The sequence below is a fragment of the Mus caroli genome, chromosome 14 (assembly GCF_900094665.2).
Source record: "Mus caroli chromosome 14, CAROLI_EIJ_v1.1, whole genome shotgun sequence".
NCBI lineage: Eukaryota > Metazoa > Chordata > Mammalia > Rodentia > Muridae > Mus > Mus caroli.
In genome coordinates, this window is record NC_034583.1 from 20,460,690 (window position 1) to 20,473,094 (window position 12,405).

Below are 12,405 nucleotides of genomic sequence, written 5' to 3' on the forward strand. Positions count from 1 at the left end.
GGGAGAGAGAGAGAGAGAGAGAGAGAGAGAGAGAGAGAGAGAGAGAGAGATCCCAAGCCCAGTCCACAGGGGATCCATCTTATTCTTCCCCTTTGGAAATTACATATTACTTCCCTTGGATCAAAAGGAAGTAGGGCTGCCTACAGCCAGCACTCTCATTTGCTGACTGGGAGTGAGGAGAATATGCTAATAAAGGTGGCCAGAGGACACGGACAAATGTCCTGATCATGTGTTTTGAGAGCATCAGAGACAAAACAATATCAAAATCAGGCAGCATTGTATTAACAGAAAACAAAACACTAAAGCATGTGTTACCAGACTGGTTGCTGAAAACCCAGTAAGTCTAGCTGGGAAGTAGGAGAAATGAGCAAGGCACATGTGCATTGGAGGGCACGGTAGATGTAGTGGTTAACTCCTGCTAGCAGCTCTGGAGTCACTAACACTCTCTGGTGAACCATGTTGTAATCAGTATAAATCTAAGGGCTGTCGGGACCAGGCACTCAGGCTCAGAAGCAGAGCAACTTTGAGGTCATTTTGGCCAAATCAGTAACCACCCTAACTGCTGTTGCTGGCCCCTCTCCTGCTCTTCACCTTGATTCTGACTCTTCCCTTCCCCTTCTTGGGAGGCTATCATTGATCTTCAACCTATGTCCTCCCATGGATGCAACTTCCTTTATGCAGACTGTCTTTGGTTGAAATGTCTTAAAATTACTCATTTCATTAACTGAGCCTATTTATAGCAATAGGTACAAGGAATAATATGATATATTACCTAAAACCCCTCATCTAGATACCATCCAACCCATGAGAATAGTGTGATACATTTCCTTCTGGTCTTTTTCTTCTATGCATTTACATTAAAATATCCTCACATAGTTATAACTGGAGTGCACTTATTATTTATATTATATTATTATTATAACTTTCTTGACTTGCCTAAGTTTTGTGTCTTTTCTTTATATTAAAACTTTTGACTGAGTGTCTAATAGCTAACTGACATTCTAACAGTTGGGTGCCTGTGATATTTTGTTAATCTAGACTCTTTGCAGTGTTATCATACCTATGAGGACATAGTTTGCTAATCTCATTGCTTTGGAAGTTACACATACATAGGTGTTTTTATATGTATGTGTAATATGTATACATACTTATACATATATAAGTATATAATTTGTGATACTTACAAACAGCATTGTAACTGACACTTGTAGCCACAAATGGTAATGCATGTACAGTTGGAACAACCCTTATCCTATCTTTAGGATAAATAACTAAATTGCAGAAACTGGACCAAATGGTAATTCTTACATTTTATTGCATGTAAAAAATAAAATAAAAAGGGTTTCCCCTATAGTCAGAGATATGAGCCTTCTACACCTTTGGTGAAGGCAATGGAATATGCCTGCCCTGACACTGCTCTTTCTGATGAAGTGGGCATGTCGGTCTTTAGATTCAAATAAATTAAAATGAAAGTGAAAATCCAGTTCCTATGGTGTACTGACCCCATGTCAAGTGCACTTCCGCCAGGCTGGCCAGCACCCACACTGCCGTAGGCACTCTGTTGGGTAGGGTGGGCGCTCCATTACCGCTCTCCATTCCTTCAGCTTCATGCTTGGAATTTTGCCTCAGTAAGAGTAAAATGTAAACAACGCACAGTTTGCAAATGTTTGACTTGGCTTGTTATAAGTTAAGCTTAAACCTTTCCACATTCCACTGAAGAAGTATAGGAATCTTTTTGAAAAATGCTAAATACCCTTTGCCATCTTTTCATAGGCCAAAATCTAAATGCCAGCATTTGCATAGACACGTCCCTTCATAACCATTGCAGGCTATCACATGCACACTTGGAGCAAGCAGGTAGGTGCAATCTCACCCGGACCTGAAGATACAGGAATTATATGTATTTAACAGATGGGAGACTGGTACATAGAGAGGGCAAGTGCACAGCCCACACACGCTGGGATGCTCTCTTCATTAGGAGCTCAGCTGCCCAGATTGGAACTTCTGCTCCTCCACACTCTCCATCCTGTGCATAGAGAGTGTTAGAGACAATACACGGCTGCAGAGCAGTAACACAGAATACATAAAATGTCCCAAAGAGCACACACAACAAGCACACCAGGAAGACTGCCCCCCACTCCCTGCCCAGTGCCTGGTGCCAGCTAGAGTGGAGCATGCCTGCAGCCACTTTGGAGATTGATGCTTGCCTTCCAGTACCCACTGAGTAAATGGTATTTGTAAAGTCAGGTGTATCTGTTTTGTATATTTCTTTTCTACCCATCTTTTGTCACAGTATGTGTTTGGTTAATTAGTCTGGGAAGAAAAAAATGCTAAATGTGGTTAAAACTGAGGTGCTCAAAGTGGATTTTGTTAGCAGAGGAAGACTAGGAGGTGGTGTATTCAGTAGAGTTCGTTGATGCCTTCCTTCAACAAGGAGAAGGTGAATTACATGCACAATCTAGAGACAGTGGTCCAGTCCAGGTGGCGAGCAGCCTGGCTATCAGTTTCAACATTTTCCAAAAGATGTCACTCTAATGCTGCAGTGGGGAGGTGGGAGGGTAAGTCAGCTATGCGTGCCAGGGATTAATAATAGGTAGGCAGTCCTTGCTCCTAACAGATCTGAAGGCTTACAGCATTACTGGCTGAAAGTTGCTGATTCTGAGGAGGGAGTTAAACCTATGTCATTATGTTCTCCCTTCCTTACTTCCTCCCTCTATTCCTCCCTGTCTCCCTCCCAGAGAGCCTCCCTCCCTCATCTCTTCTTCCCCTTTTAAACATTTGTTTGGGTATGTATACATGTTCATGGTGGGGCACATGTTTATGTGTGTGAACATCAGAGATAAACCTTGGGTCTTGTTCTCTAGGGCTTGTCTGCTCCTTTATTTTTATTTTTGAGTAAAGTCTTTCGGTGGAGTTTGTGGCTTTCTACTTTGACTAGACTGACTGGCCAGAAAGTCCCAGGGACTATGCATCCCTGCATCTGGCTTATTGTGTAAGTGGTGGAGACTGAGGGTTGATCTAGGCTTTGCAAGCTTGCATAGCAAGCACATTGTGCTGACTGAAATCTCTCCTAGCCTCTCTCTGACCTGGTTTATCACCTTATGACCCAAGTTGCTTCTGAACCTTCAGTAGAGCTGGCAGAGTTCAGCTAGTCTCCTAGGTCAGCACTTAGTTCAAGTTTGCTCTAATTTAGGTTGTGGCAACTTCACTGGTTGAGCTGGGTATACACCAAAACACTAAGAAACAAACAAAGACAGGAAATGGGTAGATGGCAGAGCATAACATAGACAAGCCACTGTGCTTTGGAAAGACTGTATGAAAAATGCCTTTCTTTTTCACTTTTCTGGATAAGTAGATTCTTACCCAATCTACTTACCAACTTCTAACTGGCATATAATATGAAGGGGTAAAGGTTTTGTCGAAATATTGGCAAGTTAGCAGTTACTAAGCACAGGAGACCCCCATGCCTCAGGAAGCTATCCCAGGATCCATCTCAGCAGATAACAGAGAGAAATGGGCTTTCAGATCTTCAGTTAAACAGCACACATATGTGTGCAAGTTTGGGTTGATACATGTTAACACCCTACTGTCCTATAGGTTTTAAAAATGTATCCTCTCATTGCTCTGTGGTTCGGGTTCAAGATCCTTGTTTCTTCAGAGCCGTGGAGAAGGACTCTTTAGACATAAATCTGCTGATGACTTTATTATTATTATTAAAGTGTATGAAGTTAGGAAATATGCAAATGAAACCAAATAGTCTTGATGCTGTAACTGCTTTATATTCTGCAACACAGAAAGACCAATAAAATAAAATTTAAAATTGAGTTAATTGTTTTGGGTTTGGGGCTTTTCCCACCCCCAGCCCCAGCCCCCAGGAATGGGTAGATAGTTCAGTTGGTAAAGTACTTTTTATGCAAGCATGAGGACCTGCATTTGGAACCCCAGCAGAGAGAGAGAGAGAGAGAGAGAGAGACAGACAGACAGACAGACAGACAGACAGAGACAGAGAGACAGAGACAGAGACAGAGAGAGAGAGAGACTTTTTATCCCAGAACTAGGGAGTCTGAGGCAGGAGGATTCTTAAATATCACTGACCAACCAGCCTAGCCAGATAGATCAAATCAGAGAACCTGCCTCAGAGGACAAAGTAGAGTGCAATCATAGCCCCAGCACTGACGCCAGGGCTAGCAGGAAGATCAGGGGAGGCTCAACTCTGCAGCTGCTCTCATCCCTTGTATCCTTTAGTACTTGCCTTTCATCTTCATTTTTGAAATCACAACTATAATTATTGTCTTTGATTCGGAACCTTCCTGCCAGCCCAGACCTTCTGAGAATGAACTTGTGGCTAGAGGTCAGCAGAATGGACGTTCTCCATGATGCATAAAGCAAGGATGGGGATGTAGATCTCCCAGGTCCTAGGATGGAATACACAGAGTATGGCTCAGGCCTAAGAACTACTGGACTCTACTCCACCACAGAACCGGGGACATATTTATTATTCAGCTGTGGCACTCTAGGGTCCTGGTTCTTGCCAGAGCATCAGTGAATCCTGGCTGTTGTCCTTTTAGGAGCTGTACCTGAATGTCCTGTCCCCATGGCAAGGATCAGGCACTCTAGATAATCAGAGTGCACGGTCTTTAAGGGCAGAAAGAACTAAGGTTGGCTTTAATGCTTCATTTATTATTGCACAAAATGGATCAGTGTGAATGTCTCTGAACTGTGTCTTTGTGGTCTCATTTCCCCCATTGTGAAATTTTATTAGGTATGAACACCAGGGTAGAAATGCATGCTGATTTTGAAGGAATTATACTCTAGATGTAGCAACCAAACATGTGCCATGCAGAAACAGTGTAGATCGTAAAAACTGTGTAGACTGGACACCCCAAGGCTGCGTAGAGGTGGCTTAGATAGTAAATGCCCTGTAGAGTGTTAGACAGAGAGGACTGGGTACTTTATCTGCACTATCTTAGAGTTGTATTATATCAATCTTGCATGAGATATCTATCTGCCCACTTGGTAAGGAAGGATCTGGAAGTTTAAAGAGAGGTCAGCAGTCTCCAGGGTTCCCAGGCTTGTCCACACTTTGGAATCATCTAGAGTCTTAATAAGTTACAGACGAATGGCTTCAACCCCATGTGTGATCATAGCATTAGGAGTTTTCTAATTTCATAAATGATTTTAATATGTAGAAAGTTAAAGCATTAGGGTATATATATATATATACATATATATATATGTATATATATGATATGTATGTAATAACAAAGAAATCAAGGTCATGAATAAGACAGATAAGAGTAGATTTTAACTCCTTTAGAGTTGGGGATTATGGAATGAAAGCCATGCTGATTCTCATTCCTCCAATTCTGCTAACCTCTTAGCCCTGAGACACCGTGGTGGAATCCTCGATATCTAAAGAACATAGTTGGAAACAAACGGCTGTGGATAATCAGAATCTCTTTGTTAGCAGACATAGACCAGAGACATTGTTTTTGAGAGATAGTGATGATGTAGGTATGGTTCCCTGGCAACAGGAAGACTAGTTGTGACAATACTCCTTATGAAACTTCTTTGAATGCCAGACTAGTGGAGATCAGTTCAAAGACACAGAGTCAAAATGGCTGAAATGGAAATTAGAAGGGAAGGCCAACCTTGGCTTAGACCTGTAGAAAACTCTTGGGAGTCTGTTAGCAACTGTTTCCTCATGCCACCTCTTCCTCTCCAAGCTCTTATTCTTTCTTTAAAGCAACCAAAACCTCCCTCTAGCCCTAGCCTGAGATATTTCCTTCTTTTTATTCCCTAATATATTTTTCCTGGCTTTTATTTTAGTCTGTTCTTTTCTACCCTTTTCTATTCATGTTTCATAAAATCTATCAGACCTAGCTAAAAAATGTGCTCTATTGTGGGAGAGAGGCTAATCAGATAAAGCCAGATCCTCATGGAGGGCAGGCTTACAGATGGAGGCTAGGGATGTACACATATACATATGCATATACATGCAGGTACACACGTACACACACACACATCATTATCATCATCAACATCATTGTTAGTTCTGTGATAGAAGAGAACGGGAGGGACTTGAGCTAGTAGGGTCAAAAGTAATACTAGGATGGACTGAGGGATCCAAAATGTGTTTGCAAAATAGAACTATTAGATTTGGTTATGACTGGGGAATCAGAGAGAGGAGAAGAAAGAGGCACACGTGATTTTGAAGTTTTAAACATGTGCAATTTAAGGTGCTGTTAGAACATCCATGTGGAACATCCAACAGGTATTTAAATATGTGTGAAGGCCAAGTGAGTGCAAGGAGGCAAGGACTGAAGAGACTTCAGATTAGCACTGAAAGTTGTGAATCCTCAGTCCTCCCCTCAGTGAATCCTTAGTCCTCCCCTCAGTGTCTGTGCCCAGAGATGGACAGATCTAGGCTCAGAATCACAAGGTAAAGGATTGAGGTTGAGTGCGATGAGGAATTTCCAAAAGAAATTGAAAAATAGGCTCTTAAGTATCTTAGTGCACTTGAGCTGTTACACAGAACACATGATTTATAAACAACAGAAACTTATTTCTTACTGTTTTGGGGACTTAATGGTCCAGTTCAGGAGAGGCTGACTTTCAGGTGGTATAGCATTGAGTTCTTTCCATGCCCTTACATGGTGGCAGAAGAAACAAGCTTCCTCGGTCTTGTTTAATCAAAGGTTAGTCATGAATTAGGATTCAGGATTAGGTCTGCCATCACCACCTAATCTTTTCCCAAGCTCTTATTACCTAGTGCCATGTCCTTCAGATTTAGGGTTTTATTGTATGAATTGGGGATGGGGGTCACAAACCTCAGACCATAGCACTAAGGAAAGTATAATATTTAGGACACTGAAGAGAGAAGCCATAACACTACTAATTTGTAAAAAAAACAAAACAAAACCAACTATTTTCAATGATTATTTAATAGCAAAGTAAAGTACATTAATCATGTATAAGATTATATATTCATATGTATATATAAATAAAATTTCTCTCTGTATCTATCTATCTATCTATCTATCTATCTATCTATCTATCTATCTATATATTTAGGTAGAAAATTACAACAACAAAATATATTTATTTCTAGGTGATGGAACTTATAGGTATCTTAACTAAAAATGTTATTACTTATAAAGGAAATGAAAACTTAAGTTTTCATATTTGTAGCCTTAAGATTCTATGGAGAACAGGGATACTGAAACCTGACCTAGTAACCACTACATCAGGGGAAATACCAATTGCTCTTTAGTGTTCGAGTTTGAAGAGTAAAGAGAGCCATTCACAGAACTCTAAAACACTAAGCCTAGGGTAACCATGGGCAATGCCCAGAAACATACCCTGAGACAGTGATTGCTTGAAGGTGGCTGCAGAAACTGTGGGTCAGAGGCCAGTGCCACAGCAGGCAGGACTTTTTGTCTAGAAACTCATAAATTGGGATGGGGGGGGGTGGTCAGAGCCTGAAGTACTGTTTCAAAACCCTACTTACAACATGTTGGGAACTTTCAGTCTCACCAGGAACAATGGGTGTTGGGAACAAGTGGTATTATCTACCATTCAAACACTGGATTGCACCTCTCAGCTGTCCAGATTCTTCATGTAGCATTGCTGAAACAACAAATCGATGCTGTCAACTATCACTGGTTAAGAGTTGTTTGGTTGGGTTATTGTTAAGCTAGCTAGCTGCCGTCTGCCACAAGCAGGTTAGTGGCAGAAGAACTAACCACTTGTAAACCTAGTTAAGTTTGCTTTACAAACTCAGACAGTTCAGCTTGAATTAATAAGAATGAGTAAGAATTGCAGTGGTACTCATTTTCCTGGAATAAGTAGTATGTTTGAAGTAAAGAACATTTATGACAGAAAACAGGCTCTAGAGGACACGGGTTATTCCACATGAGCCATACATTCTCTGAATTCATCTTGGAAATGACTGCATTGTGGCAGTTTTGAAAAAGCTTTATTTTGTTTTAATTAAATAAGTGCATGTGTTTGTGTGTGTGAGGGTATATGCACACAAGTACCCGTGCTGACAGAGGCCAGAAGGTGTACAGAGTTCTAGGCAGTTGTGAGCTGCCTGAGGTGGATGCCGGAAACTGAACTGGGTCCTCTGCTAGAGCAGTGCATGTTCTCAAGTACTGTGCTGTCTTTCCAGCCTGTGATGTCTTTTGGAAATACTGCTATTTAATTATAAATCTAAGAAGGAATGGACTTCTTTTGATATGTTGCTTTTCAGAAGGGCTCCTAGTCATAATTGTTGATCTTCATGTGAAACTAAAAACAATAATTGCTCTTTAGATTTTATGCATTTGTAAATACCAGTTAAACATATATGATTCTATGAGTTTTGTAGATTATCCTTTATATTCTGTGCTTTTAAAACTTTTTAGTTTAAGCTTTGATTTACAAGGTCCTTAAGTTTCTCCTTTTTATCAGGGCAAAATGGAAGGTGTTCTGAACCTTAAAAGCATGTAATTTACCTTGGACATGAACGTTAATGCTTATTCTGAATGAAGTCCATGTCAAACTGCAGAAATTGTGTAGAAAGTCTTTATGAATTGGGGCCTAACATGTCATTGACACATTGTGAAGGGTTTTCTGTTGACTTTAGTGATGGATGAACGCATGCAGCCAAGTTCAGCTGGACGGAGAGTCTTAGAAATCCACACAGCAGCTCTGGAATCTAGAAACTTCCTGGAGCATGATTTTTGAATCAGCAGGGTGCATGTAGACTGTATCTGTACAGGGAATGACATTTTACCAGCTTTCTTCATGAAAGTCTCTGGAACATGACTATAAACACCAAGCTTCTTTGTTGTGTGTTGGATTTAAAAGCCCCCAATGGTTTGGAGAGGGTTAGGGCTTCTCTCAGAGATCCTTGGTTCAAATTGGGGGGACCTGGCTGAAAACCCTAGATATTTGATAGTCTGGCTTATTTCTATGGTGTATTAGCACTCTATAAAAGTTACATGTCATTTATTTCAAGTTTAGGACCCTCTCAAACTTCAGGGACAAACCAAACTTGAGCCCTTTGTGGCCGGAATTCTGTTTACCTTTGGCCAAAGCCTGTTTCCTGATTTTAAGTCAAGGAAGTGAGGTGAGAAAGGTTCCCGAGGCTCTGTGGACATCAAATACCTTTGGCCAAACAAGGTTTTGATAGGTTAAAGCATGAATGAATCTGAAACACTTGATTAGCTTTCTGTCCGAGCACTCTGGAGGCCTATACACAAAAGTGTACAGTGCCAGCCAGAGTGTGTCTGAGTCTTATTTTCCTGCAGCCCAGATGGAGTACCTGAAATTATTAACCACAGGTTGATACTGGGTCAAGCACCCCCTTCTAATAGACATGTTAAATAGTTTCTATAAAGATCATTGGTCAATCCAATTGAATAGGCCTTGGGGAGTTAAGGGATTTCTTGGGTTTGAAAGCTGTTTCTACCAGAGACAGAGCAAATCAGCTCTATTTGTATGTAGTGCAGATGTCATGTTGTCCCTCTGTGTCTCTCAGAAAAAGATGTTCCTTGGGTCTGAGTAAAGGAGAGATGACATGTGACCTTCCATGTGCCTTTCAGATTGAGGAGCTGATGAATGCCTTGGAGAAAACCAGGCAGGAACTGGATGCCACCAAAGCACGCCTCGCCTCTACCCAGCAATCTCTGGCTGAAAAAGAAGCGCACCTGGCCAACCTCCGGATTGAGAGGAGGAAACAGCTAGAGGAGATCCTGGAGATGAAGTGAGTACCTGTTTTTGCTCCCCTGGTCCTCTGTCACCCCACTTTGATGTTAGGAAAAGGGGGAGGCTGGAAACAAGAAGAGAAATCCAGAGAAAATGGGTGAGTTTTAAGGTATTACTGATTTTTAAAATTATTTCTTTGGCTACCCCTTGTGCACCTTTTCCAACATGTCTCCCATTGAGACTGTACAGCCAGCATTGGAGTGAGTGTGTCTGTGTTCTGAGAATGGCACAGCACTCACAGATCTGCTGCTGAGGTCTGAGGCAGCAGAGATGAGGTCTTGTTAAGCACAGTGTGAACCTGCATGCTGCTGGCAGCTGGTAGGAGCTTTGCTGAGGAGCCAGGACTTTGCTGACTGCTCTCTTCAGTCCTCTTCAGTGCCTGGCTTGTACTGGTTCTCACAATGTCAGGGAAACAGAACTCAGACTTGGTAGAATAATAAAATGAAGGCTAGTCTTTTCTTTACCAGCATACACACCTTGGTTCAGGTACAAGGGGACAGGTAAGTAAAAGATATTTATCTTACTTTCTTCTCTCCTTTAGTTGATACAGTGGGTTTTGTGCTCTAAAGCAGTCCTTTCTGTGGCCCTGCGACACACCCACCTACACCTATCCAGCTCCTGTTTTCCTTTACCAATCAAAGATCATCATGGAAGAGAATTGGAAGGACAATGTTTTAAATGATTTGAATAATAATCGTAATGGATTTGTTCCTAACGAACCAGCCAAGAAATAGCATTTCTATAAATACTTAAATTAAACAAGTAAGATATAATTTAAATCCTGCTCCCTCCCATAATAAGGGGAAGCATACATAGTTGTGGCATCTTAAGCCAGTAACACAGACTTTGAAATTGGTGGCTAGGTATGGAAGAGTGACCTCATAGTGACCCAGCCAGTCTTACACATGGTTAACATTAAATCAAGAAAGCTTAGATCATGGAAAATATGGAATGAAATATTTTGAAGGGTTTAATAAATGAGAATAAAACTTTTATGTCTCTTCAACTACCTCAGTTTCTCCAAGACCAAAGAATGAGTAAGGTTTTTTTTTTCACATATAAACTCATATAAACTAGCATTTTGTCTAATAAAAGATGATATAATAAAAACAGATATTATTATACACCATTTAGAAGCCAGGGAACTGAGACTCTGAGAGATTCAAATAATTTGCTTAAGGCCACCTGGCCAGGATTAAAGCAAGGACTTCTATTTCAGGTTCTCTTTCTACTACCTCATTCTCCATGGAGCCTCTTGTGGATTTTACCAGGTCTGGAACTCCTGTCTGCTTGAGTCTCTGCTGAACTCTTATTCTCATCAGCAGAGCTGGGCATATGGCAGGTGCTTTCTGACTGTCAGGCAAGTGAGCAGATGAGATGGTGAAGATGAAGCCTTGTGTAGCCAAGAAGGCAAGCACTTCAGGCTCCCATATAATCCGTGTGCTCAGTAGTGTGGTAGTGGTAGGGGTGATAACCGCACTAACTCTGTAACCACACAAATGCATTTGATCCCCTGGCTACTTCTGTCTCCTTGTGTGCTGATGCACATTCAGAGAGCTTTGTTGTTCTCCTCCCTCAAGGCTCCCATGTTAACTCTGCATCTGCAATGATACAGGATGCCCTTCTAAGAGCTTTTTTGATTCTTGTTTATAAAAAGAGCATGTACTTTCATAATGTTTGAGAACAGGAGTAGGATTGGACTATAAGAGTTTAGAAATCATCACATCCTGTTCTGCCTGTAACTGTGACAGGGGTTTGCCTTTGACCTTCCAACCTCCCTGCTTCCTCTTCTAACAATGTGTAATTGTGAGCAGAGCACATGGCACATAGGAAATGGTACATGTCTACCAAGGCTCTGTTGACCGGTGAATGTAATGCCATACATTTAAGGTACTTTGTGAGGAGTACCATTTATCTAAAATTGGATTTATTTTTCTAAAATATAGAAACCATCTCCATGTGTATGTTTTCATGATTTTAGAGGCTAAGGCCTCTGGTGAATCACCACATTATTTCTGAATAATTTGCTGCCACTGCAAAATAAAGAGAATTTTCCTGTTAATTCTGTTGGTAAAAGAAACAAAGTCCTACTTCGTCAAGCCCGATGTGAACCCAATTCATTATTTAGCTAACCCAGAAGAAGACCACCTTACAGATATCTAACTTGGGACTAAGGGGACCCAGGTATGGGATGAGCATACTGACGGAGGTTCCCGAGTAGATTCATCAGCCCTTACAGATGCTTGAGCCGAACAACTGGTTTTATCTATCATGGGTTTTAAGCTGATAATTGATACATTGCTACATGACACTGACTGAGCCCTGTTTAAGTTGCCAAGGACAATCAGATACATCGTTGTTGTTGGTGCTTGTTCATGCTATGCTAAGAGTTGGATTTTCATCCAGTTGGTACTCATATTTAACCTGGTCTACCAATCTTCTAATCCCTGGTAGGAAGAGATTTACCATGTAGCCCGCTGAGAGAGGATGAAGACATTCTTCTCTCACACCAGCACATGAAAGGAGATTACTTTCTGGCTGCCTCCATTTTCTTTTCATTAACATGGAAGGAGTGATGCCTGTCCAACTTGCTTTATGGAAGTATGCTAAGGTCAGGATAAAAAGAAAGTCCTGGACAAAGACTAATATAAA

At 41.2% G+C, this 12,405-nt stretch overlaps 1 protein-coding gene across 18 annotated transcripts in view; it reads left to right on the plus strand.

Annotated features, from left to right (window-relative positions):
* The window catches only part of Erc2 (ELKS/RAB6-interacting/CAST family member 2), an 846,765-nt gene that overhangs the window by 503,521 nt on the left and 330,839 nt on the right, over positions 1-12,405 (plus strand). For all 18 annotated transcript variants that reach the window (XR_003834802.1, XR_003834790.1, XR_003834792.1 and 15 more), the window contains one exon: positions 9,591-9,751. Coding sequence is in view for 5 of the 18 variants with exons in the window: in XM_021181424.1 (XP_021037083.1) it covers positions 9,591-9,751 (161 nt within the window). In the remaining 13 variants the exon portion in view is untranslated. The remainder of the gene's footprint in view (positions 1-9,590; positions 9,752-12,405) is intronic.